Here is a 24,525-nt window from a genome sequence, read left to right as displayed (position 1 = left end):
GAGCTCAAATATGTGAGTATTTTTCATATTGAGAGCCAGAATTTGCAGACTGAAACATATAAACAGCAGACACAAAGTATTGCAGATTCTTATCTAGTTGTCAAGCATGCTTTGCAAAATTTTATATTTAAGTTACTTCTGTTTGTTTTTCTTTTTAAGTCAAAAGTCACTTATTTTATATAACAGATTAGTCTTCCCTTTTTCTTTTTCTTTTTTCATTTTGTGTCCCAAAATCTTTTGTGTGCTTTTATTTTCCTGTTATGTATTGCATTTCCTTGTCCGATTTATTGCCATTTTGCCGCTGGTTTATGTTTCTTTAACGTTGTGGTACATCTTATTTGGTTGTTTTACGTCTCATTGTAATTGTTTTCTTTTAGTTGTTCCCTTAGTTTATGTATATGTGTTTTATTTATGACCTTGGGTCTTTTATTTATAATATTAAGTTTCCAGGGGATACATTTTTTAATTGTGCCAGGGTCCCACTAGTTTCTTGGGGCATATTCCATTCAGTAATCTGTCCATGGCAGTGGTATTTTATTATTTTATTTAATTCTTTTAGATTTCAAACGTTTTTAAACATAATTTGACTGTTTGACTTTGTGCTTTTGAATTGCTATATGACATTTTGATTGTAATTCTTAAAGAAATTATCTTTATTTTTCTTAATGAATTGAGACTTCTTTGATTTATGCAGTTTTTGGGTTTTTTTTTCCTTGAAGTTTAAATTCTTTGTCATCTTACAATAAAAATGAATCGACACACATCTGGGTAAATTGTTTCGTCTTTTCATCCACACCATATTTCAGGGATCACTAACTTCAACTGTCCTGCAGGTACTAGATGTGTCCCTGCAGCAAAACACCTGATTAAAATGGACCATACACAAATGTGCCAGAACTTGACAACAAGCTGTTGGAGATCCATTTAATTTGAATCAGATTAGTTGAAATGGTGTAAAAGTTTAATATAATGCTGCAAGACACCACCTCCGGAGGACCGGAATTGTTGATCCGTGTCATTTCTGTGTTGCTATAGTTTACTATCGGTCGCCTAGTAACGCCGCAAACAACTAATGGTCGAAGGAAGCTAAAGAGCTAACAGTTTCAATCTTTGTAAACAGAAACAGATGTACCTTTAAGAAGAATGCATCGAGAACTCAACGATGAGGAACTGCAGGATTTGTTCGCATGGATTGACAAAATACCTCTGTCCAGGCCTAAAAGAAATATTACAAGAGACTTCAGCGATGGAGGTAGCATACCACACGCTGAGCACAATTAGCCTTTGCTTACGTTCACAGACCATAGGGAGTTGCAACCATAGACTCTGCTTGTTTGGTTGCAACCATAGACTCTATGGTTGCAACCAAACAAGCAGAAGTAATACAATCTTATATTCATTTAATGCGTATTTCTAAATCAACAACAATCCTATCTGACTGCTCGGGTGGTTTATAGGCTAAATTATCTGTCTGTATATTTGCTTTCTTGTGAACTGGCCGTGTCTCCATGCTGGACCCTCCGCAGTGATGGCTGCTGAGGTTGTGAAACACTTCTTCCCAAAGTTTGTTGACCTGCACAACTATGTCCCTGCAAACTCTACACAGCAGAAGTTCAGTAACTGGAACCTTCTCAACAGGCAAGACAATAATCTATTATATTTAAATAATAACCGTCTTTTTAATCTCCATTAAAATAAAATTAATAAATTAGAAATTACAACCAAGATAAATTAATCCATTTAATTATCTAAACATGATAATAACAATAATACACTAACCACTGAATATCACCGACCTCTGTAAGGGGGTCGGTGATATTTAGGTCAGATTTTTCAAACAAAGGTTAAAAAATATTTATTACCCACAGTGCATTCCCCCGATCATCCTGAAGTCTTAATTTAAGCATTTCACATTGTCATGAAGAAGTTTCACTGACATAAAAGTGCTGAATAATTACAATCCACAGCACTTACATTAAACCCTATGGAAAAAGCCAGTCTGATACAAAAAGAAATAAAGAAAGAAAAAAAGAAACTCAAAACTGGAGTGGTGGCAACAGTATAGGCTACAAAAGCTAAAGAACTATTGAGATGAATACCTTTTGTCTTGAACTGTGACATTGACCTGGAGAACACATCTAATAATACAAAGAATAGCTGAAAAGAAAGCTTGGACTGTTTTAAAGCAGCCAGTAATGTGTAATTACATTTTTGGCCACAGGAACATTGAGTATTAGATAGACCAATTGGCAGGTGCCAAAAACAACGACACATTTAAGAGCCATCTTTGATACCAGTGGTTCCAAAACAAAATATTAGTTAACTACAACATTTTCCAAGGTACACTTTGAGTTTTGGATATACTATATATACCTCAATGCATTTTTAAAAAAATGATCATTAATAATCATAAGTAATTATTCATTTATGTTCTTGAAATTAATGTATTGAAAATGTTCTAGTGATATAGATCCATTCAATGATGAATTTAAAGTCAACTATTCTACCTAGTACTGGAGATTGAAAGAGAAAACCACAACCAGACAGTGTTACTCAGCCACTAAAAAACATACTCCCCAATAGTTACGAATGATAGACATTGTGCACATTCTTGCTTTTCAGTTTCTCTACAAATGATTAGCTAAAATGTTAACTTCGCGCCTTCATTTTCTTATGAGAAAAGATCTAACATACTCCCTCCCAGGCTTTTCCCAGTCACTGGCGTGGCACATAGCCAACTACAGATTTATGGGACTGCAGTATAAACATAGCTGCCTCTGTGGACTCATCAGTAAATCACATGCAGTCCGCCTTTCCTTGTGCCGTCCATTAAAAACATGTGTTGATGTTTTTTTTCTTGTTTTTATTTTTTTTATTGATAGGAAGGTGTTTTCCAAGTTGGACTTTCACGTGCCCGAGGAGACAGTAAGGAGGATTGTATTGTGCACTGCTGGAGCGATAGAGCCAGTACTAAGCACTCTGAGGGAGAAGATAGACAAGAAGCTAGAGCACACCACGAATAATATATTAGTGGGTACTTGGACAAATATACCAGAAATCACACTTTGTTTTAAAGCTGCTTACAAATTTGATCAATATTGCATCTTTTGCTTAAGAATTTGGGCTACTACGACACCAGGAACCAGGAAAAACTTCATGCAGGTGGTTGTTTTATATTTTTTATTCTCTTTCATTCATTCATTCATTCATTTTCCGAACTGCTTAATCCAATTCAGGGTTGCGGGGAAGCTGGAGCCTATCCCAGCAGTCTTTGGGCGAAAGGCAGGGTACATCATGGACAGCTCGCCAGTCCATCACAGGGCTATTCTCTTTCTGTGAACAAAAATATTCCTGTTATTTCTTTACCAACAAATTCTTTGAGTTAATTAATAAAAATAAAAAAAATACTGTAAAAGCTTACAACACATCACTTGTAAGTGATAATAATTTAGCCAGAAGTCACAAATTTGTGATTAAGTCAGTGACATTGAGTGGATTGTAGAAACTAAAACAGCTGAATTACAAACTAAAACAGCACAACAACTGTGCTTTGACTTAAGACTTGTGCAACACTTGAAGTGTATTTTGAGGAAAATGTTAACTGACAATGCAAAAGTATGTCCTTTTTTTAGCATTAGAAGGAAAGCTTGTATAATTTTAGACTTTCCTGTTGGTATTGTATTTGCCAGTCAGCTGACAAATAACAAATCAGCATGATCCAAATTAGTTTACTGGGGTTTTTTGGTTCCTGGAAAAATTAATTAATCTCTAACGTCAGTGCTGATTCTGCCACCACAGTGAGGTCTTCTTTGCTTCTCTTTCCTGTCCTGACCTCGTAAGCAAAATGTGCCCCGCTAACTGCCCACAAGATAGCACTGACCACATAGTGACACAAACATACTTCCTTTGAAGGCATCAAACAGGACTGATTAGAAAATGCCGCAACCTTAAGGGTGTGAACTGGAGATATGTGTTTCTTCCGTTTCCCACATTTCATCTGTCCCCTGAACCTAGTCTGTGAAACTGGCCTCAGACCAGCACCTCCCCCCCTCTGCTCTTTCCCTTTCCATCTTCACCCCCATCCACTATCACAGACAAGGCTCAGGACTTGTTAACAGTTCCTAAAATCCAGACAGCCTTTATCACTGGCCTGAGTTCAGCACTGCATACTAAAAGATAGATCCTTTTTTTTCTTATCATCTTATGGGTTAGAAGAAACTTCCTTGCTTCTTTCTCTGTTTGTGACCAACACTGATTTCCCTTGAATAAAACTGAATCTCTTTATCTTACTAAGCCTACCTTTTTATCAGATGAAACCCTGTTTGTTTCCAACCAGAAACTAAAGATTTTTTTCTCATTCCAGTTGGTGAAATATTGTTTGTTTGTTTTTTTTGTAGAAAGTCATCCAGCTGAGGCAAGACTTGTGGCTGAGCTGTCAGAGATGAAAAAGGAGAAAAACACACTGAAAGACATGTATGACCAAAATGTTACCGTTTTAGTCTGAACTAAACAAATTAGTTGCACTGTTTTTAATAATCACGATGTGTCATTTTGAAATAAATGTTGTGCAGGAAACTGCAGAACACCATGAAATATTACTCAGACATGGACCCTACTTTCCGGCTGATCCTGCGGGAAAAAGAGCAGACGGTCATGACTTTACAGGAGACTTTGGAGGTACATGCAAACACACTACAGGAAACTCTGCTGACTGCTTCAATGTCTGCCAACAAAACCCTCCTCCATTTTTATGCCCTTTAGGGAAAAGCTTTGTCATACAGACTTACCAGCTGTAACATTATTGCAGCTGTGTGTGTGTGTGTGTGTGTGTGTGTGTGTGTGTGTGTGTAACATGTGTCATACCCTGTGTCAGCAGTGGTCAATGAGTCAATATCAACTCAGCGGATGCAAGCTTTTTTTTCTATCTTTTGCCACATCTGCTTACAAAGAAAAGAGCAGAGTGACTCACTTCTCCTTTGAACATGTAAAAAATTTCTAAAAAACCTCCTCCAGTTTAACCTTCTTATTTTACATCTTTGTGTATAGATCCTGCAGATGAAAGTGAACAAGTTGGAGCATTTGGTGCACTTGAAGGATATGCGTATTGAAGATCTGACACGGCACTTGGAGATGTATAAAGCAAAAGGCAGCAAACACTGAAACAAACATTTAGGCTACACCAGCAATGTGTCACCCACATTCCCATCGAGATGTTTTCAGTTTAGTTTGTATTTGTGACAAAAAAAGGTAGTTATTCTGTCTTGTTAATCTCACTTAAGTGCAAGTTTGTGTACTGATGCCTTGCGTCGCGTCAAATATGAAAAGTATTTGTTTCGAAAGGTATCAACTTGTCTTATTTGTCTGTAATATTATTTTAAATCACTGAAGAAACAAGGTTGAACAACTGTCACCATCTATATTATTTCCTTGTGTATGAATAATCTATCTTGTATTGTAAATGGTTTGTAAATTTGAGGGTAGTACTTGTTGGATATAAATAGATGCTTCTATGAAGAGGTTTTTTTTTAAGTGGCTCTGACATGAGCCAAGTTTGAGGAAAAAAGGATGCTCTTGTAGGTTTACTAATGTTACCTTCTTCCGTTGACTAAAAGCCTCATCACTCAAATGAGAAGAATTTGGAATATTGTCAGAAGTGTAAAATTACTTTAAACATGGAGTCCTGTTATTAATGACTCAGTTTCCAGTTTTTAAATTAATGGGTTTCAGAATTAATGTGATGATGATGTGTCAGAATGACCAAATACAGTCAACAGTTATTCACCCCTAACAGCCACCGCCCTATAAAATACACTACACTTAGGTAGTGGTTTTGAGATGTGAAGTTAACCTCATTCTGCCTTTTGTTGTGTTATCAAATTAAATGGAAAATAGAGAGGTGTCTGTCCCTGTTGGGTAGGTTACCTGATATTTTATATCAGGAGCAGATGAAATCACTTTTGGCTGAATGTGCTGTACTCGTTGTCAGACCACCTACTTAATCATCATTATCAATGTATAGTGAAAAATTAATGCCAAAATAAAACAGATTTATTATTTTTGGCCTCAAAATGATAACTTCCTAAACAGAAAACCACATGCTCATACCAGAGTAATCCCCCTCAATCATCACATACAGCCATCAGAGGAAATAAAAACAAAAATCTAGTCCTTAAAATACATAAACGCAACCTCAGAAGAAAACAACACTTACCATACTCCAATGTGTTTTTACTCTTTTAATAACAAATCAAAAGTAATAGCAGTATGTAGAAATAAGTACACCCCATGAATCAATACCTTTTGACCCTAACCTTTTTTTATTTGACTTGATTAGCCTTTCACCTTATGGAGGATTTTTAACCCACTCTTCTTTACAACGCCATTTTAGTTCTTTTTTGCCTTACATTTAATGTAAAGTGTCCTTAGGAGTCTTGAAATGTGCTTTTAAATAAAATATATTTCTGTTACTTTGAGCCATTGCAGCACATTCATTCTTTTCTGTTTCAGACATTGTGTTGTAGATTTGCTGTTATGGTTGCAAAAACTCATCACCCAGTTTTAGCCAACCTTTAGTTGTTGGAAAGACAGCCTGCACACAGTATCAAGTTCCTTTGTCTGAAAAACAAGCACCCCAAAAGATAAAACTTCCACCATCATGCTAGACAAGAATGAGGTGTTGGTGCTGATATACTGTGTTTACTGTTTGTCAAATGTGGCTCTGTGGATTGCGACCAAACATTTCCATGTTTGTGTTGTCTGTCCTATTTACAAAAAGAATAATGACACGATGTCATCTGCTGCCTTTCCTATCGGACAAAATTTACAAATGCATTCATCCATCCACTTTCTTGCAGTTTGTCTGCTGTCAGGTTGCAGGGCCAGCTGGCTAAGCAGGGAAAGCCAGACCCCCCTCTGACCTCATTGCCAGCTCGTCCAGGAGATCTCAAGGCATTCCCAGGCCAGCTGGGAGATGTAAACCTTCCAGAATGCCTTGGGTCTTCCCTGGGGTCTCTTCCCAGTAGGACATGCTCAGAATACTTCACCAGGGAGGTGTGGGGACATCCTAACCAGATGCCTCATCTGGCTCCTCTCAATGTGGAGGAGCAGCAACTCTACCCTGAGTCCCTTCCAGATGACAGAGCTTATCTCTAAGGAAGAGCCTAGTCACCCTGCAGAAGAAATTTTAGAAACTCCTACCGATTGGATTTATTGGGTATGGATGTCCAAACTTTTGATAGGTACTGAGCATTTATATATACATAGATGTAGACCATCCACTGGTTTGTGGCAGAAATATAAGTGTATCATAAATAGTTTTTAAAGCACAAATTCATTCATTTGTTCATCATCCAAACCACTCAGTCCAATTAAGGGTCATGGGGGAACTGGAGCCTATTCCAGCAGTCTTTGGGCCCGAGGCAGGGTACACCATGGACAGGTCGCCAGTCCATTGCTGGGCTTCAAGCACAAATTATATTCAAAATGCACAAATATATCTATGATTAATTCTTTAAAGCTTAGTAGTTACTATTTTCTTATGCTTTCAAGGAAATATCCGTGAAATAAAAGATAAACTTTATTCATCTAAAACTGGAGAGGTAATGGCTGAAGCATCCTGGGCTACTCATTTTTGTAATCAAAGTTCTACTTAAGATGACTCAAACTATTTTTATAACTCAGAATCACATGCTTTCAAACATCAAGTAAAATGTCTTCATCTTTTAAACAACTCTACCGTTTACAGTGTAGGCTGTTGTCAAATGTTTAGACAAATCTTACCACCTTTGATTTAATATGGGCTTTCCTTATCAGGGTTTTTTATCTGTCTTCACAGCCTGAATAACCCTCCTCAATATTAGTCTGGCCGTTAGCTTTCTCACAAGAAACATGCTCAAACAAGTTGACCAAAATGTGCAAAAAAGGGTGTGTGCAGGAGAGAATTACATTTGTTCACTAAAGTACTCAACTATCTTAATGCTCTAAAAAAAATACATAAATTCAAAGGATCTGGGTGAGAAGGGCTGAGAAATAGCAACACAGAAGATAAGAATGTGTGAGAAAACTGCAGAACAGAGCAGTTATTAATTAATGAAAGCGCTGTCTGCTGATGATTCATATTTGTGTCACTAGGCTGTGTGGTGGTGGTGGGAGGGGGGATTGTGTTACTGGGGAGGGCCATGTCCGGGAAGATGTCAGGGCAAGATGGATCACCACCCATGATATGATGTGAGATCAGGGACAAAAAGGAAGGAAATAAAAGTGATGCTTCAGCCAGGAAGCCACAAAACCTGACCTTCACCTTCCCAAAGAGGAGGGATTCAGATTTGTTCAGTTTATACCCCAACAGCAGAAAATATACAACACAATGAAATTAGCTCAGGCAAACAAACACAATAAAAAAAAAACTTGATAAGTTACATTTATTTACATTTTTCTTCCTATTTGCATTTATCTTAGGAAAACTGATCCTAGTCAGACAAAATTGAAACGCCCTCCAAAAGGATGGTTGTTTAAATCAGCTGTTCAAGAATACAGAGGGCTTCATGAGACCTGAGAGGTCACAAGAGGAAGCAATCACTCATCTGATCATCAGGCAGCAGTCACACACAGTAACGCTTTGGAAAGCCTTTCCAACTAGCTGTGCAGAAAGCAAAACTTGTGGTTCAGTGTTGCTCTTGTTTTTGTGATGTTTACAACACATTGTGGGTTAGAACAAGGACTGTATTTTAGATTGTGTTTATATAGTCAGCAAGCATTCAATCATTCCTAAACTGCCACAACCATCCAGTCAATAAATGACAAGCTAACAAACTAAAATGCTTCTAAGGTTTTAACATGCTTGAGATTTTCTATATTTTATATATACACACACACACACACACACACACACACACACACACACATATATATATATATATATATATATATAGATGCAAGTTTCATTGAGGTCCCTTTTCTGATCCTTTTATTCCCAAATTTATCTGAGAAATGTGTATCAATCAAAACATTTACTATATTGAAAATTTTGCCCAGTAATCTTTGTAAACTTCACATCTCAGTTTGCATTCTCATATCCTGATGATTTACTTGGGTTCACATGCATACAAAAGTCATGTGTTAGGGTCAATGGTGGTTTTGCCCTTTTACCACACAGCCCCACAAGCATGGTGTCTGATCATCTCCTACTGGACATCTGAGTGTATTACACAATGACCATCCCCCAGAGACATCCATGCAAAGTGTAGTGGTACCAAAATAGGTTTTATTTTACATAAGAACATTGTCAAAACTTGAAAATATTTTGCATATAAACCTTTTAAAACAAGGAGACGATGTTCAAATTTCACAGATTGTACAAAATATTGACCCCAAAAAAAAAAGGAAGATTTATATCCCATTTTAAATCCCACCACCAAAGTAATGCAGGGTGCAGCCTTTTACTGCCAGGTGTAGATCACGTAAACAGCACGACATCTTCCAAACACTAGTAGTGTGCAATGCTAATTGTGTCTCAGCTAAAATCCAAGTGGAGCCTTTGAGTCTGTAATAATCAGACTTCTCCAGTCTGCAGGTCTGGGAAAACATATTCTTTAAGGCTTGAATTCTGAGTATTGGAAGTATTTCAGAGTTTGTGAACCTCTGGGCTGAACAAAAACAAAAAGCTGAAAAACATTAAAAACTAGCACCAGCTCCCACCATTTTCAAAGTCAATGTCAGAGTTTGTCTTTAAGCTGAACAAAGTGAGTTTCTGTAAAGTACTGAAACTCATGTCATCACAAAACTGAACATAGATTCCACTAATTAATTAAAAAACGTAAGCTTCTAATGTGATTAGGATATGTGTTTTGCAAAAAGTTTTTAAAAATGTAAAAAAAAAAAAAAATTGTAACTGGCAAATATAGTTTTCATTCAATCATTTAAGTCACAAAAAAGTAAACATTGACAATAGAGAAATCTTAAATTATTTCACCTTGACAGATCATCATCTTATTGTTGACACAAATATTGACATATTATCATGTAGATTTGAAGGGAAATCAGAAAAGATTTGTTAATTTTAACTGAACAAATTATTTTTATCTGACAAGAAATCGCAGCACATTTTATTTATTCAAGCTTCTGAAAAGTGTATGTTCTAGCCAAGAAAACAACTGTCTCATTTCAGATACACTTCCTGAGAATTTACATTTATCATGTTGAAAAAGCAGTGTAATGAAAGAGTTGGGAGACAGTCACAGAATAAATCAAGCAAAACTATTTCCACATGCATAGCCCTGACAATCAAAACCAAACTTGTTGAATTAATAAAATAAAGAATACCCCCCCCCCCCCCCCCTCCCCCACCCGTCCAACCCCAGTGCAATGACCCACTATAATCACTTTGTTGGACTATCATATTTATCATCAGACTTTTCAGACAATCAGATTCCCCCCCCCCAATTGCTTTAAAGCAAATATCAGCACAGGTCAGCAGATTTCAAACAAGAACAAAAAACATCAAATAAACAACTAATCTGATGCCATTCATTCATTTGCTCTACTGGAATTGAAGCTCTCAGCACTTCTGCATGATTCCAGTCAAAATGAAATAAACGTTGGCTGCATCTGGTGATGAACTGTAATCACATCTGTGATGTTAAAAATTTTCGGCAAAACTAAAGTTCACCACGAGCAGCATTTGACACGAGGTGTGATTAAATGGTCCAAGCAAGAACTTGTACTGTGAAACCAATCAGTGCAAGAGAAGAAGGCCATGAGCCATGACTTATCTCCTTCACATGTACATTGTACATCAAACTTTTAATTAGTGTCATCTGTCAATATTCCAGTGCAGACAACTGCAACTTACTTCTCAAAAACCAAACTAATATTCCATCACTAATCATTCCTCTTGCATACAAACGATGAATGCAGTGCCAAAAGCAAAGTTAAACACTGCATTGATATAAAAGCACGTGGAAATTAGGGCGACTACTTGCTGTCACCTTCGCAGGCATAAGCATTTTTATGCTGTTGAATTTAACTATGGCATCATTCTTGTTTTCTGAAACTCATCCCCACACATACCTTATCCTTTCTATTTCACGTCCACCATTAATTTTCTAAATCAATCCTTGCCCTTTTGATTTAAGACTGATGTGTGGTTCACCAAACTAGCAGAAAGCTGCCCCACCCACCATCTTCGGTGACAAGACAAGTCCTCATCAGCTTCTCCTGTCCTGTGCAGAGACAAAGCTGTGTCCTCAGTGGTCAACTGGGTTTGCTTTAAGCAACTCTGGTTCACCATTAGGATGAGTAGAGGAGGATGCTGGCTTCAATGGGCCGTTGTTTCCCTCAACAAACATGTTGGGAATGTCCTGGCCAAAGTAGATCTTACTATTAGCTGCAATAGCCTGATACTTCATCAGCTCCAGATATTCCGGCGTTAACTTCAGCTGCAATTTAGGACAAAGACATCACTATGTTAGTGTTTAGTCATATCAGGGTTTTTTTACAAGTCTGGTGTGACTCCTAACATGACAACAGAGGACATCTACATGACCAAAAAGAAATGCAACAATGCTGCTGGGACACTTTTGGTGGGGTGGCAGTGATAGATAAAAGTTCCAGGATCTGATTACACTCCTCAGGATATTTTTATTATGAATAAGAACAATCCATTTTTGGGTAGTCAGTCATGAGGAGAAAGGAATGTGAAAGATGATATGGTGATCCCAATTTCTTTGACAAACACCAGCTGGCTGTGCTTTACTCAATATAACTTGTACTTCTCTGAACATGAATTTGTATCTATAAAGGAGGACTGAGCTGATTTGTGTTATTAAACACACACATACACAAGTCAAATCAAAGCACAACTCATGCCAAAGCTGAAGCTTTAGCAAAACAGCCCTACCACAGGCACAATGTTCACTCGGGAAGTAGAAATCCCCAAAAGCAGAAGTTAAGCTACCATGATGTTTTTATTGTGGTTCAGTCCAAATAATTCTAATGTGTTAACTGCCTGGAGTATTTCTACATTATTTTAATATATAATGAATATATTTTAATGCTGTCTTTACCCTGTTTGCTTCAGCAAACTTGGCAGCACTGTAATATTCTGCATCTGCCTTTGCCCTCTCTCTGGCCAGGAAGGCAGCATCTAAAATAAAGAAACAATGTCAAAAGAGACAAGTGAGGAACTATCCAAACACACAGAAAAACATATAAATCTCATCCATCTCAAAGACAGGGATTGAAAGCTGTGATGCTAACCCTCAATTTCAGAGATTTTCTTCTCTGTCTCTTTCTCCATCACCTTCTGTTTGAACTGGATCTCTGCAACCTGAGCCACTTTCTGAGCCTCTGTAGAACAGAAAAACCTGAGTTAAACTATATGTGGAGGCTGGCAGTGGGGTTACGCATGGCTAACAGAGAGAAAAACTGCTAAAACAGAAAGTCATGCAAATAAAAAAAATAAAAATAAATAGCTTCGAGATTTACAGTAAAGCATGTCATTTACCAATAATGGCCTTCTTCCTTTCAGTTTCTGCTTCCTTTTCTACAACCTTCTGAGTCTGAGCTGTTATTAACAGACGGGTCTTCTCTGCTTCCCTGTATACACACAGATAAGGAAAGATAAAAAAAAAAAAAAGTAGTAGTTTTGTAATGTCATTTTAACCAAGTTGCTTACAGATCAACTGAAGCATACACTAAATATGTGCAAGACAGTAAAACATAATAAACTCACATGAGTTCAAAGTTTCTTCTGATAGCCTCTGGGATCTTTGGCTTGGTAACACGAACTGCCTTCATTAGATGATTAAACAGGACAGAGGAAAAATATATATCAGAGTTCAATGTTTTATTGTAATCTTTAGACTTTTAACTTAATTTATATTGAAAGGGAAAAAAATATGACAATCTTCAATGTATTAATTATTTATTCCACTATTAGCTTTAATTAATTATGAATGAAATCCAACTTTTTTTTCTCCATTTAATTTATTGACTTTTCGTAAAAAAAGGCGACTTTTTGCCATCGATTAGACATAAGCAGAAACTTAAGTTGCTGTTGCAACTTTATTAAATTTATGATTTTAAATCAGTTTCAGGCCATTTATAACAACAACAAAAAGGATGTATGGTTAGGTATATATTTAAGTACAGTCAATTATATGTTTAAATACCTGTATTGTCAGCCCAGGTGCCATACCATTAAGATCTTTTTGCAAAGCAGTCTTTAGGTTTTCATCTATAATATCTGAAAGACACAGTATAGCAGATGGCTTGAATATACATCCTGTCATGTAAAATATGTTATTAATTTCCGGGCTGGACACACAATGTAGTGCATTAAAATATAACAAGCTCCTCACCAAACAACTCAATGTAGACCTCCTGTAGTGTGTGTACACTGCAGAACTGGTTCAGTTCGTGGTGGATCTTGTTGAAAATTAGAGTTTTGTCATAATCAGCAGTATAGTTCCTCACAATATCCACCACTACAAACAAAACAGTAAAATCACCGGTTGTAATACTTTGCAGCCAACATGGTTAATTTGTCAGGAAAATAAAAACTATTTTTATGAAATACGTTCAAAGATGTACCTGCTGAAGGGACCAACATATTAACAACTTCTATCCTGTCAAAATATATCATTACACCACCACTTGAAGAGAAAGAGAGAGAGGAAAATACTAATTAATATATATATAATGAGTTTCAAAAAGAAGATCAATATCTGCACAACTACTTCAGTAAACCCAGGCATACCTTGTTCCACAAGGCACATTCTTGATCTCATCAGTTTGGAGCGTAGTCTGAAAAAGAATTTCCAAATCAACCTGATGTACAAGTTTTCACTTTTTTAAGCTGCAGGCCGCTACTTATGTTAAGAATTTAATTCTTGTTTTAAGTTAAACTTATGATAATAATTGCACATATTAATGAGGGGAAAAAAGCACATTATTTTCGATAAAGCCTTAGAAGTTATAGTGTCAAAGTTTCTGTTAAATTGCTTTTTTTGATGACAACATATCTGTTGTGGTTACTGTAGAAAAGCTTGACTATGGCTGGCCATCACAGATCTATTTATTTTAATGATAAATTATATTTGACAACATTTTAACCATATGTGGTGGCACAAGACTAGCTCAACATTAACTTGCTGTAAAGAGTGTTGCTGCAGCCATGGCTGAACATCAACTTTTTGCATGCAGCAGCTAACTTATTTATAGAAGACCCCTCTCTCTTTACATGAGCAATACTTCAAGGCAGACTCTCACAAGAAACATGTCTCAATACAAGTCAAGTTTCAGGACTAAAGGGGGAATTTACCTGCACTGATCTGTAGGTGGTAATGAAAGGCAGCATAATGTGATATCCAGGCCCATTGGGAGAGGTAAGCAATGCCCCACCTCTGAAACAAATACAAACAAATTGTTTGGTTGTGCATTTTCAAGAATTGCACATATGGACACTTGTATTAAAGCACATTGTCTCTTTGGAGACAGCAGTTTTACCTCTATTGTATATTTCATTATCAACAACATTCCATAGACTTAAAGGCCAAGTACAAACATGTAAACATAAACATAACTAAATAGAAACATGACAAACACACAATCAAAATGCAGAATCTTAAATGCGTGAAGTATAAATTCAATGTACACTAAACACATAAAACATCAATTCAAACTAAGAAAATAAAACAATGTAATTCCACAGTAATCTCTGCTGAAATACATACAGCACTTGTAAGAACTGCATAAAAAGCAAGGACTACAATGAAATTCAATTTTTACATAAAAAAAAGGCTTGTGAATGTTGAATTGCATTAGTAATGAAAGGAAGTCAGGTCACCTACAAAGCTGAATCTAAGGTAGGTACCGAAGGATGACTAGTACTTTATGAACCAATCAGCCTTTGATCAAAGTTCAAGCACACGATTATGCCAGTACAAGCATTTCCCTGTCTACTTGTATAAGCATACATAGCAATCTGCTAGCAGCCTCAATATTAATCTCAACCAAACACAGACATTAGAGATCATGTTTGAATATACCTGTAGTACACAGCGAGGTGTCCTTCCTCTATTTTGTGAATAGAGGAGTGCAACATGATGGCCATCAGTCCTGTTATTGTTGCAAAAACTGCCCCTACGTGCGGCATTGTCACCCTCATAAGCACTCACCTGCAGGAAATGAAAGAATCACAAACAGAGTGGAATATTTACAAAACATGTATTCTTAAAAATAAAGGTCAGACACCTACACAACGCCAGTTGCAATGCAAGCAGCCGGTCCCCAGTTTTAGGGAAAACCTGACTAAAATGCAACCCAACAATGCAGAAGCTCTACCAGTTTGTCTGCTTACTCATACCTCTATACATATCTCTATGTAAAGAGGTATGAATTTGTTGAATGCCTAATAAACAGCATCACAATAAATACTTACAGATTCATAAGATAGTATTGGCCTCTTCTCATATAATCAAAACTAAAAAGCACGGGAATGAGCAGTGCTTGATATAAATGAATTTGCAAACAATGCCATGATTATAAAAGGAAGTAAAATATTTCTGACCTTTCCAAAATAAACAGAACACAGATTGCATAGCCCGGCATATATCAAGCTGGTCTGAATAATTATACAGGTTATCTTTACCATGCTTTCGATTCAGCAAGTACAATTAACGCAGCCTGACTTCAGTACAGGTGTGCCTCAGTACATTGTAGCGCCTCACACCAACCTTTACGCTAGTCTGGCTAACGCTAACAGGCACGATTTGCTTGTAGAAATAAGTCGGCAGCAAGCCAATCATTTCTTTGCCAACTTACGACAAAACATATCTATGAAGTAATGAAAGTACTAATCAATATCACCTCAGTGGAAAAATAGAAGGCGCCGAGATATCCGTGTGGTAGCGTTAACCTAGCGGGCAGGCTAGCTAGCTAGCCAGCTCTCCGGGGTGGGTTCATTCCGTCAGCATCTTTTAGCCTAATGCTAACTTTCACTAGCGGGGTTGTTAGCAAAAAGAAAGCAAATTACCTCAACTTGCACGATGCTGAAAAATAATTATGCTCATCGAAGCACGGTAGGCGACTGGTTATTGATAGAAAATTACCACTGTTTCAGACCGACTCCAGCTCTGGTTTCATCATTCAACGACCCTCCCCCTCACCTCACCCCGCCTCCTCCTCCCAGAGGTTCTTATCTCCTTTAGACTTGTGAAATTATATATGTTGCCTTCAGGGACTATAGGAAATACTGTAATCAATATCTTTAAAATATAATGAAAACAGGAGCTAACAAGATAATGTTATTCAATATTTTGTTTAAAACGCATTATGTTCTCCTCGGGCATTTTTCCCTCAACATTTTTTTCTTTATTTTTTTGTATTACTCCTGGGTCTGTCTTTTTTAAATCCAGTTTTCTGGTATCTTTAATTCGAGGTTGATGCCATTTGCGCCCTCATTGACAAAGATCTGCGAAAAAGAAAAGAAAAAGTTAAATCCCTCCTTAAAAATAACACACCAATATTATTTCAGTTGTTATAATAATATCGTTATAATAGCAATATATATAAAGAAATCACCCTCAGCCTCTGCTGGTAGTCCCATACAGGGATTCCAGACTAGGTCCTCAAGGGCCACAAGGTTTTCCATGTGTCCCTGCTGCAACACACTTGACTCAAATAAATGATATACAACTTCATAAGCTATTTAATTTGAGTCAAATGTGTTGGAGTCAGGTGTATTGGAGCAGGATGCATCAAAAATCTGCAGGACAGTGGTGCTCAAGGACGGACTTTGGACACCCCTGCTCCAGGACAGCACTTGCAAAAATGATCTCACAAAAGCTTTTTTTCTTTGTGGTAAGCTACAATCCAAAAAGGGAAATAAATAGGTTCCCCAACAATATGACATTTATTATCATGAAGTGCTGTTACAACCAAGAAATATTTTTTTGTTTTAAGTTTAGAACTGTAACTTTTTATATTATGGATACAGATTTATTCTAACAAATATTTCATGAAGAGACATAACATGATGACAAAGAAAAAGGCAAAGTCCTGTGACAAAACTACCACAAGAAAGACATAAAGTTACCATGAACACATGGATAAACATTCAGTTTTATTTTCCATTGGTAAATGGTTAAAAAAAAAACAGTGACACAATGAACTAAAACCAGCTTCAAGTCAACAATACAGGTCACAAACTGACATTACAAACATTTGTAAATTAGTGAAAACTGACCAAAAGTAAACAAAATGTGTTAACCACCAAATATGGGTTAACGCCAAACAATCAAAGTTAGATCAATCATAATAAGAGGTGTAAACAAAGACTGAACACAAACAATTGTAAAGTGATGACAAGCAAAATGAGTGAAGGTGCACATCTACATATACAACCAAAAATTGTTTTAGGGAACTCTCTGCTTACCCCAGGTCTAAAAACAAGCATGTTAGGTTAAAACAATGATTTTGGATGGTGTGGTTGTCTACCACACATTCTCCCTAAAAAATATTTAGAGTTTGTCACTTTGGATTACTTATTCAGTTTTGAATATTTCATTTTAACAGTTCTTTCATTTGCAGTCTGTATAAAAAGTAACTGCTTAAATACTTGCTATTATCACTGGTTTTGCAGTTGAAAATAAAACAAAAGAGGCAGTAATCCAGAAACAACTTATGGTCAAGAGTATATGATCTATACATTTATTTAAAAAAACAAACAAACAATTTAAATTCCTTTCTCAGCAGCAATGTTTCACTCTAATCAATATTACCTGAATATTAAATAAACCAATGCCACTGCCGGCAAAACCTTTACCACTCAGTAAATGTGTTTAAATTAAAACATGCATAGCTTACTGATGTAATGATGCTTCATAATGTCTTACAGTATTACATACAGTGCATTTAAATATCACAATTTGGATAGTGTAGCCCTGATGAGGTACTTTTTACAATCCACATTTTTAGTAAAGTCTACAGCTTCTGAGACTCAGCTTTTACTGCACCAAACTGAGTCCAGCTCCAGTCCTGATCCTAGAGAGAGAAAGAAAGTTGTTTACACTGAACAAATAAACTTTAGGTTAAAAATCTATGCTAAAATATGGTTTTACAAAAGAAAGAGTGACCACACAAAATCTACACACATGGGAAAGTAATTTATAATAGCTACAGTGCGAAATTACAATATTATCATCAAGTTGCGTTTAGCATAAACAATACAAAAGTGTATGTGTGTATGAGGAGTTATTTAGCATATATTCAGTGTAGTTTCTGGGGACTTGAGCCTCTATACCATACCATAACACTGTGCTCCATCTCTTTGTTGGCATCTTGCAGCAAAGAAGTGAGCTGACTCATGTAATGTTGATTTTCATCTAGTAGTTGATCAACTGTTTGACTAAAAAAAAAAAAAAAAAAAAAAAAAAGAGTAAGACATTGTTACATGGCTGCATGTTTTCAAGTTATATACAATTCAGATGAGTCAGATTTTACATGCTCGTAGTCTTGGAATAACAGATAGTGACTTATGGCAGATTTTTTGTGAGCTCAAGAGTTCTTCTAAACTCTTATGTTTATTTATGAGTTAAACAAGTATAACAACATGAGGTTTTAGTGTGAATCAACTACCCCCCTGAAAGCAAATATATACTTTTATATGCCAAGGGAAACTACAGCAGGCTAGGCGAGCAACAATATGTATTCAGCAGAATTTACCTGTCAGTAGGTTGTTGAATAAGTGATGATAATGGAGAATCATTCTGGGCCTAAAGAAAAAGCTACAATGTATTAGCTATAAAATTATCTTACCTCTACATTTGACATTGCAGAGATTTAAACTCATGGCAGCATCACTGATACCAAATAAAATTTCCTTTAGCATTACTTACACAAACAACCTTGAGAAGGAACCAGAACTCCTTCTGTCTCTTCATTTGCATTTGCATCACTGCTGCCTCTGCAGTCTTTATACTCTCTACCGCCCTCTCCAACTTAGGGAACAAATCCACAATGCGTCGCTTGCAGATCAGGATGGTACTGTAAAAAACAGAAAATGATGGGAGCAATGAAAAATAATGCATAAGGGAGCTGGAAAGACAGACCTTAGATGAGTGTTAAATCTTTAATGTTTGCGAGTGCATTTTAATTCAACTCTGATATATTTATTACCTTAAGTGAGTGTACATATCTTTCAGCACTCTGTCCTGGTTTTGAACTGTCTGAAGTATGGTCCTCACCATTTCTGAGCTGTCACTGTAGCCATGAGGAGGATCGGGACCTGCAAAAGACAAAACTTCTAGGATCATCCTAACAAATGTTCAGACAGGAATATAAACATGATACACCATCTCTTAGGTGTCCTATTATTCAATTAACAGCTATAATGAAGATTATGTCAAACTAAAACATAATGGCATGTTTTTTTCAGTGGGTTGTTTAAAATTTTTCATATATTACACCTTAAATATATACATATCAACAACCTTTATCAGATTTTTGAGCCATGTTATCCAAAATAAAGGAAGAAAAAAGTAGCAAAAGCTGCATGCTCTTCTATAACCCATGTGTACTGCTTTATTTGTGCAAATGTTCACACTAACTTTTGCATTTAGCTTTCAGTTGCTTGTAGAGTTCAATAGCCTTTGCTTCACTGAAAAAAGAGAAGAGCATGTGCATGTTATAGTAACAATGAACAATAGAGATGGTAGGATTACTTACATTTCTATTACTTTTCTATTATTTTTGCAGTATGAAACTGTAATCAGTAAATTGCAGCATTTATTAATTAAAGGATTATGTCTGGATTATGTCTGGATTATGTTTTACGTATGGTAGATACTTCCACACAGAATAAAAACTGTAACACCGTATCCACATGTTGCTGTTCGTGTTGTCCATGATAGCTGGAAGTCAAAGCTAGCTATATGCTTTTTTTTTCCTGTCTTTCTATATTCTCCTCTTAGGTTGAAAAGAAATATTCAACACTATTCTAATAATGTAGTAAAGGAGCCTCAAAAGTCCATGAAAAAGAAAAATAATAAAAATAATAAATAAGAAAACAATCCCAAAATACAAAAATTTAGAAGAGAATATCACTAGACACCCCTTCTAGAGGAATAGGCTGACATAAATCTGTTCAGGAATATATTCTTAAGTTCATCTAAAGTTGTCTTTAAGAATACATTACATATTGGGAAGTAGTACAGTCAGGGCATGAGTGTTTTCTTAGAGACACTTACAGCTGTTTCATCACATCTCCTTGTTTTCTGGCAAATGGGCTTCTCTGCAATTCCACTATTTCAGAATGTAGAGCCACTATCTCTTCATCCAGAAACCCTATATCAGCAACCTACAGCAGGAAACACTCTCATCATACTGTAAATAACTGCAATCAGTTGTCATTAATTTTACAAATCTCTTACCTTCGTAAACCCCTCAGCATTCTCTTCATTTTCTTGCCATTTCTTCAGCATTTTTTCTGATGCTTTAAACACAAAATAACAGAAAGTTCATCTAGGGCTTAGATACAGTACCAATCACATCACATCGGACATTAACAAGCACTCACAGACACCACAGTTCTTCTGCTGGCAGAATCGCTCGAGATCATACTGGATGCTGGTCTTAAAGAAAGCCAGTTTGGCTTGAAGCTGTTGTGACTGGGAGAAAAGCCGGTTTCTATAGCGTGCCAGGTTGGTGTTGTAACGCAGCAAACTCAGCCTACATGGACAACAGATACAAAACCATTTATTAAAAAAGTCTTCATTGTGTTAGTTCATGCAATTATGTGAGTGTTGCTCCACTTACATGGCAGCCCTCTGCCCCTGGTAAAGGCGAAAATAATCCTCCTTCAGTCCACATATGTAACTGACTGCTTCACCCCACACTTTTCTAAGAGCAGACAGGGGCAGTTGTGTCTTTGTCTCCCTGACTGAGAACAACAAAATGGGCCCCATTATTTAGAGACTTCAAAAGAAGTATGTCCTAAAAGACATAAACTTAAGAGATAAATGTAGATCCTTACAACTCTAATTTAAAAAAAAAAGCTGGGATGCTGAATAAAATGTGTCTCATAATCAGCGAACAATGTTCAGATCTCATAAACCAATATTTAGATCATAAAAGAACACATTAAAATGTCTAAAGTAAAACAGCTGTGTATGTTACACAAAAGTTCTCTCTGTATTCTCTGAATATTTTTTATATTGTGTACTGTGCAAGATGATGGACTATTCATATCCAGTCACTTTACTGACCTGTTATTTACATAATTACTATAAACATGTTCCTCCAGCAGTGTATTTGTGTCACTCGGTTTTCTAGCCATTTGCTGACTCAACTTTTTCAGATGTATTGCTGTTACTAAGTTGATGATTAGTTCAATTTTTTAATGAAAATATAAAATGCCCACATTTCAGTATCTGATATATTTTCTGTTTTATCATGACCAGAAATGGATATACTGCATTTCATTTATTTTATTTAAAAAAAAAAAAAAATTTTACACAGCATCCCAACATTTTTAAGAACATAGAGTTTATCAATGTATCTGTACAAGATAAATCTCCAATTCATTTAATGAAATATTCATGAAGTGTATTCATAAGCAATGTATGCATTAACAAATAATTTCCTTTTTAAAGTAAAAAGTAAGCTTTTTATATCATGGCCAAAAGAATACAAAAGATCAAATAACAGCAACAGGAGAAACAGAAAGGTAACGTATAAAGTATCATTTTAAAGCTTAATGTCTCACCTATAAAGTTGACGCTGTCTGGCAAAGGCCTTGCAGTTAGTGGTCCAGAGTACTTGGTAAGGCTCTTATCAAAGAGGAAGACTACAAAGCTATCCCAGCCTCGCTAAAAGAAAAAAGATTTTAAAGAGTCTTTGGGTTCACACAATGATACAAATCCTATGTTCAAGTTAAAACTTTCTAAACTTTTTAAAACTAGGACAGATGGACCTATGCCACACACTGGTTTCATGTGTGAGTGCTTTATGTGTATCTTAAAGACATCATGCTAGCAATGCAGAGTTTGAAAATCTAACCAACAATGCTGTTGTCACTCATCTGATTCTTGTTGAACGTTTGTTAAGAACAGAGCTGACCCATATCTGTTGGGCATGTGAGAAATGCCAATGACCAACAGCAGGAGGTCAACGATGATGTTTTTTTCCCCCCAATAAGGTGTAACTGATATGTGAAAGGGGCTTGTGGTCAAGAATTCATCCCAGATTATCCACAGAGCAAGTGGAAGCAAACAATTCTCAGTCATTCAAATAGTATGAAAACCACAACAAAATTTATATCAAACCAGTGAACCTGATTTATTTAAGTTTTACACCATCACTTTTTCACTGCTCATCAGAGGGTTGGGTTGCAGGTCAGCAGCCTAAGAAAATAAGCCTAAATGCCCCTCTACCATGCCACTTCTTCAAGCTCCCTTGGTGGAATCATTAGGTGTACTCTGGTCAGCAAAGAGAAATAATCCCAGCAACATGTTAAAGGTCTTCCCCAAAGCCTCCTGCTGGTGAGCTACCTCATCTGGCTCCTCTCAATACAGAGGTGCAGTGGTTCTACTCAGAGTCCTATCTATGGGACAGCCCAGCCTTCCTGCAGATGAAACTCACTTTGGCCACTTCACAATCATTTTCTTTCAGTCATTACTCGTAGTTTATGACCATAGGCAAGGGTAGAAACACAGATGGACTGGTAAATCGAGAGCTCCGCCTTTCAGCTCAGTTCCTTCTTCACTACAACAGATCAATGCAGAGTCCACATCTCAGCCGATGCAGCACACTGCTGAAAATGTCCTCCTCAATCTGAAGCCAAACTAATTGACAGACCCTCTTTTCCAAAACACCTGAGACTTTTGCTTTGCATCTGCTTTAAATCTAACTACAGTAGGTCTGCACCTGTTTGATATGAGATATTCTATTTATGTGTGTGTGTGTGTGTGTGTGTGTGTGTGTGTGTGTGTGACATACCAAACCATCTGGCAGACATTGTGCGGGCGCTCTGCGTGGGTCCAGGGAGATTCCCGTCTCCAGAAGCAGCTCTTGACTCAGTGGAGAGATGTGTGCCTGAGTTTGTGTTTCCAGACGAAGCTGCAGGGAGTGTAAACTCTCCTCAGCACCCAAAACCACTGAGTGCAGCTGAGCTGAGGTCATGTCCAACACATGAATAATCTAGACAAATAAATTCGAATGAGAGGTTTGCTTTTGTTTACAGCCAACTATTCTAATATAAATTTATTCTATATAGTAGTATAAATGAGTCCAAAGCAAGGTTTGTATGATTAACCTTCATGTTAAGGATATTGTGCATAATTGTGTAGAAGTATGGCTTATTTGTTTCAGGATCCAGTCCTCCACCTCGCATTGTAGATTCCCAAAGTAACAGCATGTGAAGAAGAGACTCAATTGGCTCCAATAGCGATCTATGAACACACACAAACACACATGTTGGATACTAGTTGTGTGGAATGGGATAACCAGAACTGTAAAGTATGTAAAATTGTTTCTTTGTCTCCACCTGCTGATTTTGTTAGGATATGGCAGATGTGAAGAGAATCGAACCTCTCCATTCATGTCTTCAACTGCCGTGATGTCTTTCGGACCTTTGTTTTTGACTTTGCTTGTCCTGCAAAGGAAAAATGTTGACAAAAATAGACAAAAATCCAAAAAAACAAAAAAGCATATCAACAAAATGTTCTAAAATTTTAAATACACAAACTTTGTATGTCACATACAGATTTGTAGATTGTAGGGAGGATGCAACAAAGAAAAATTCTTGTAACCACATATACATATATACATATATATATATATATATATATATATATATATATATATATACATATATATATATATACATATATATATATATATATATATATATATATATATATATACATATATATATATATATATATATATATATATATATATATATATACATATATATATATATATATATATATATACATATATACATATATATATATATATATATATATATATACATATATATATATATATATATATATATATATATATATATATATACATATATACATATATATATATATATATATATACATATATATATACATATATACATATATATATATATATATATATACATATATATATATATACATATATATATATATATATATATATATATACATATATATATATATATATATATACATATATATATATATATATATATATATATACATATATACATATATATATATATACATATATACATATATACATATATATATATATATATACATATATACATATATATATACATATATACATATATACATATATATATACATATATACATATATACATATATACATATATATATATATATATATATATATATATATATATATATATATATATATATATATATATATATACCAGTGCTTGGTAAAATCTTTTAGCTGAGTTTCTCCCCATGATTTTGGTGTGCTACATATGAGGATTAGTTCTTCC

The 24,525-nt window shown here is 35.8% G+C and overlaps 3 protein-coding genes across 4 annotated transcripts in view; 1 reads left to right on the top strand and 2 right to left on the bottom strand.

Annotated features, from left to right (window-relative positions):
• Nucleotides 1–1,143: 1,143 nt before the first annotated feature.
• spef1 (sperm flagellar 1) lies at nucleotides 1,144–5,160 on the top strand (the record flags this gene model as incomplete). Its single annotated transcript, XM_079248778.1, has 6 exons — nucleotides 1,144–1,252; nucleotides 1,527–1,638; nucleotides 2,883–3,034; nucleotides 4,398–4,473; nucleotides 4,572–4,677; nucleotides 5,047–5,160. 6 exons carry the CDS (start codon nucleotides 1,144–1,146, stop codon nucleotides 5,158–5,160), a joined length of 669 nt encoding a protein of 222 aa, XP_079104904.1.
• Nucleotides 5,161–10,372: 5,212 nt separating this feature from the next.
• On the bottom strand, nucleotides 10,373–16,161 carry erlin1 (ER lipid raft associated 1). The gene is made up of 12 exons (XM_079249083.1): nucleotides 16,034–16,161; nucleotides 15,048–15,176; nucleotides 14,321–14,402; nucleotides 13,757–13,803; nucleotides 13,591–13,652; nucleotides 13,359–13,484; nucleotides 13,170–13,243; nucleotides 12,731–12,789; nucleotides 12,503–12,594; nucleotides 12,256–12,345; nucleotides 12,063–12,142; nucleotides 10,373–11,435 (listed from the first exon to the last, which is right to left on the bottom strand). The coding sequence occupies exons 2-12, from the start codon at nucleotides 15,164–15,166 to the stop codon at nucleotides 11,244–11,246; spliced, it is 1,023 nt and encodes a 340-aa protein (XP_079105209.1). The 5' UTR covers nucleotides 15,167–15,176; nucleotides 16,034–16,161; the 3' UTR covers nucleotides 10,373–11,243.
• A 1,020-nt stretch (nucleotides 16,162–17,181) lies between these two features.
• Nucleotides 17,182–24,525, bottom strand: part of LOC306762632 (inhibitor of nuclear factor kappa-B kinase subunit alpha-like) — a 10,851-nt gene continuing 3,507 nt past the window's right edge. For both annotated transcript variants that reach the window (XM_079249193.1, XM_079249194.1), the window contains exons 9-22: nucleotides 23,543–23,650; nucleotides 23,312–23,447; nucleotides 22,996–23,196; nucleotides 21,764–21,866; nucleotides 20,815–20,938; nucleotides 20,576–20,727; nucleotides 20,430–20,491; nucleotides 20,247–20,356; nucleotides 19,608–19,657; nucleotides 19,177–19,285; nucleotides 18,897–19,044; nucleotides 18,724–18,773; nucleotides 18,307–18,406; nucleotides 17,182–18,042 (exon numbers count right to left, since the gene is read on the bottom strand). In XM_079249193.1, coding sequence (XP_079105319.1) covers nucleotides 17,983–18,042; nucleotides 18,307–18,406; nucleotides 18,724–18,773; nucleotides 18,897–19,044; nucleotides 19,177–19,285; nucleotides 19,608–19,657; nucleotides 20,247–20,356; nucleotides 20,430–20,491; nucleotides 20,576–20,727; nucleotides 20,815–20,938; nucleotides 21,764–21,866; nucleotides 22,996–23,196; nucleotides 23,312–23,447; nucleotides 23,543–23,650 — 1,513 coding nt within the window. In that variant the 3' untranslated portion in view covers nucleotides 17,182–17,982. The remainder of the gene's footprint in view (nucleotides 18,043–18,306; nucleotides 18,407–18,723; nucleotides 18,774–18,896; nucleotides 19,045–19,176; nucleotides 19,286–19,607; nucleotides 19,658–20,246; nucleotides 20,357–20,429; nucleotides 20,492–20,575; nucleotides 20,728–20,814; nucleotides 20,939–21,763; nucleotides 21,867–22,995; nucleotides 23,197–23,311; nucleotides 23,448–23,542; nucleotides 23,651–24,525) is intronic.

Source organism: Telmatherina bonti, assembly GCF_933228915.1.
Source record: "Telmatherina bonti genome assembly, chromosome: 11".
NCBI classification, from domain to species: domain Eukaryota; kingdom Metazoa; phylum Chordata; class Actinopteri; order Atheriniformes; family Telmatherinidae; genus Telmatherina; species Telmatherina bonti.
Note: the sequence above shows the minus strand (reverse complement) of the source record. Positions and strands in the feature narration are given on the sequence as shown.

Coding starts and splice junctions, on each gene's coding strand:
- erlin1 (XM_079249083.1), bottom strand. CDS start 15,166: ATGAGGGTGACAATGCCGCACGTAGGGGCAGTTTTTGCAACAATAACA. Junction 13,485..13,590: donor TATGTTGGTCCCTTCAGCAG/GTACATCTTTGA, acceptor TTTTGTTTGTAG/TGGTGGATATTGTGAGGAAC. Junction 12,595..12,730: donor AGAAGAAACTTTGAACTCAT/GTGAGTTTATTA, acceptor GTGTGTATACAG/GGAAGCAGAGAAGACCCGTC.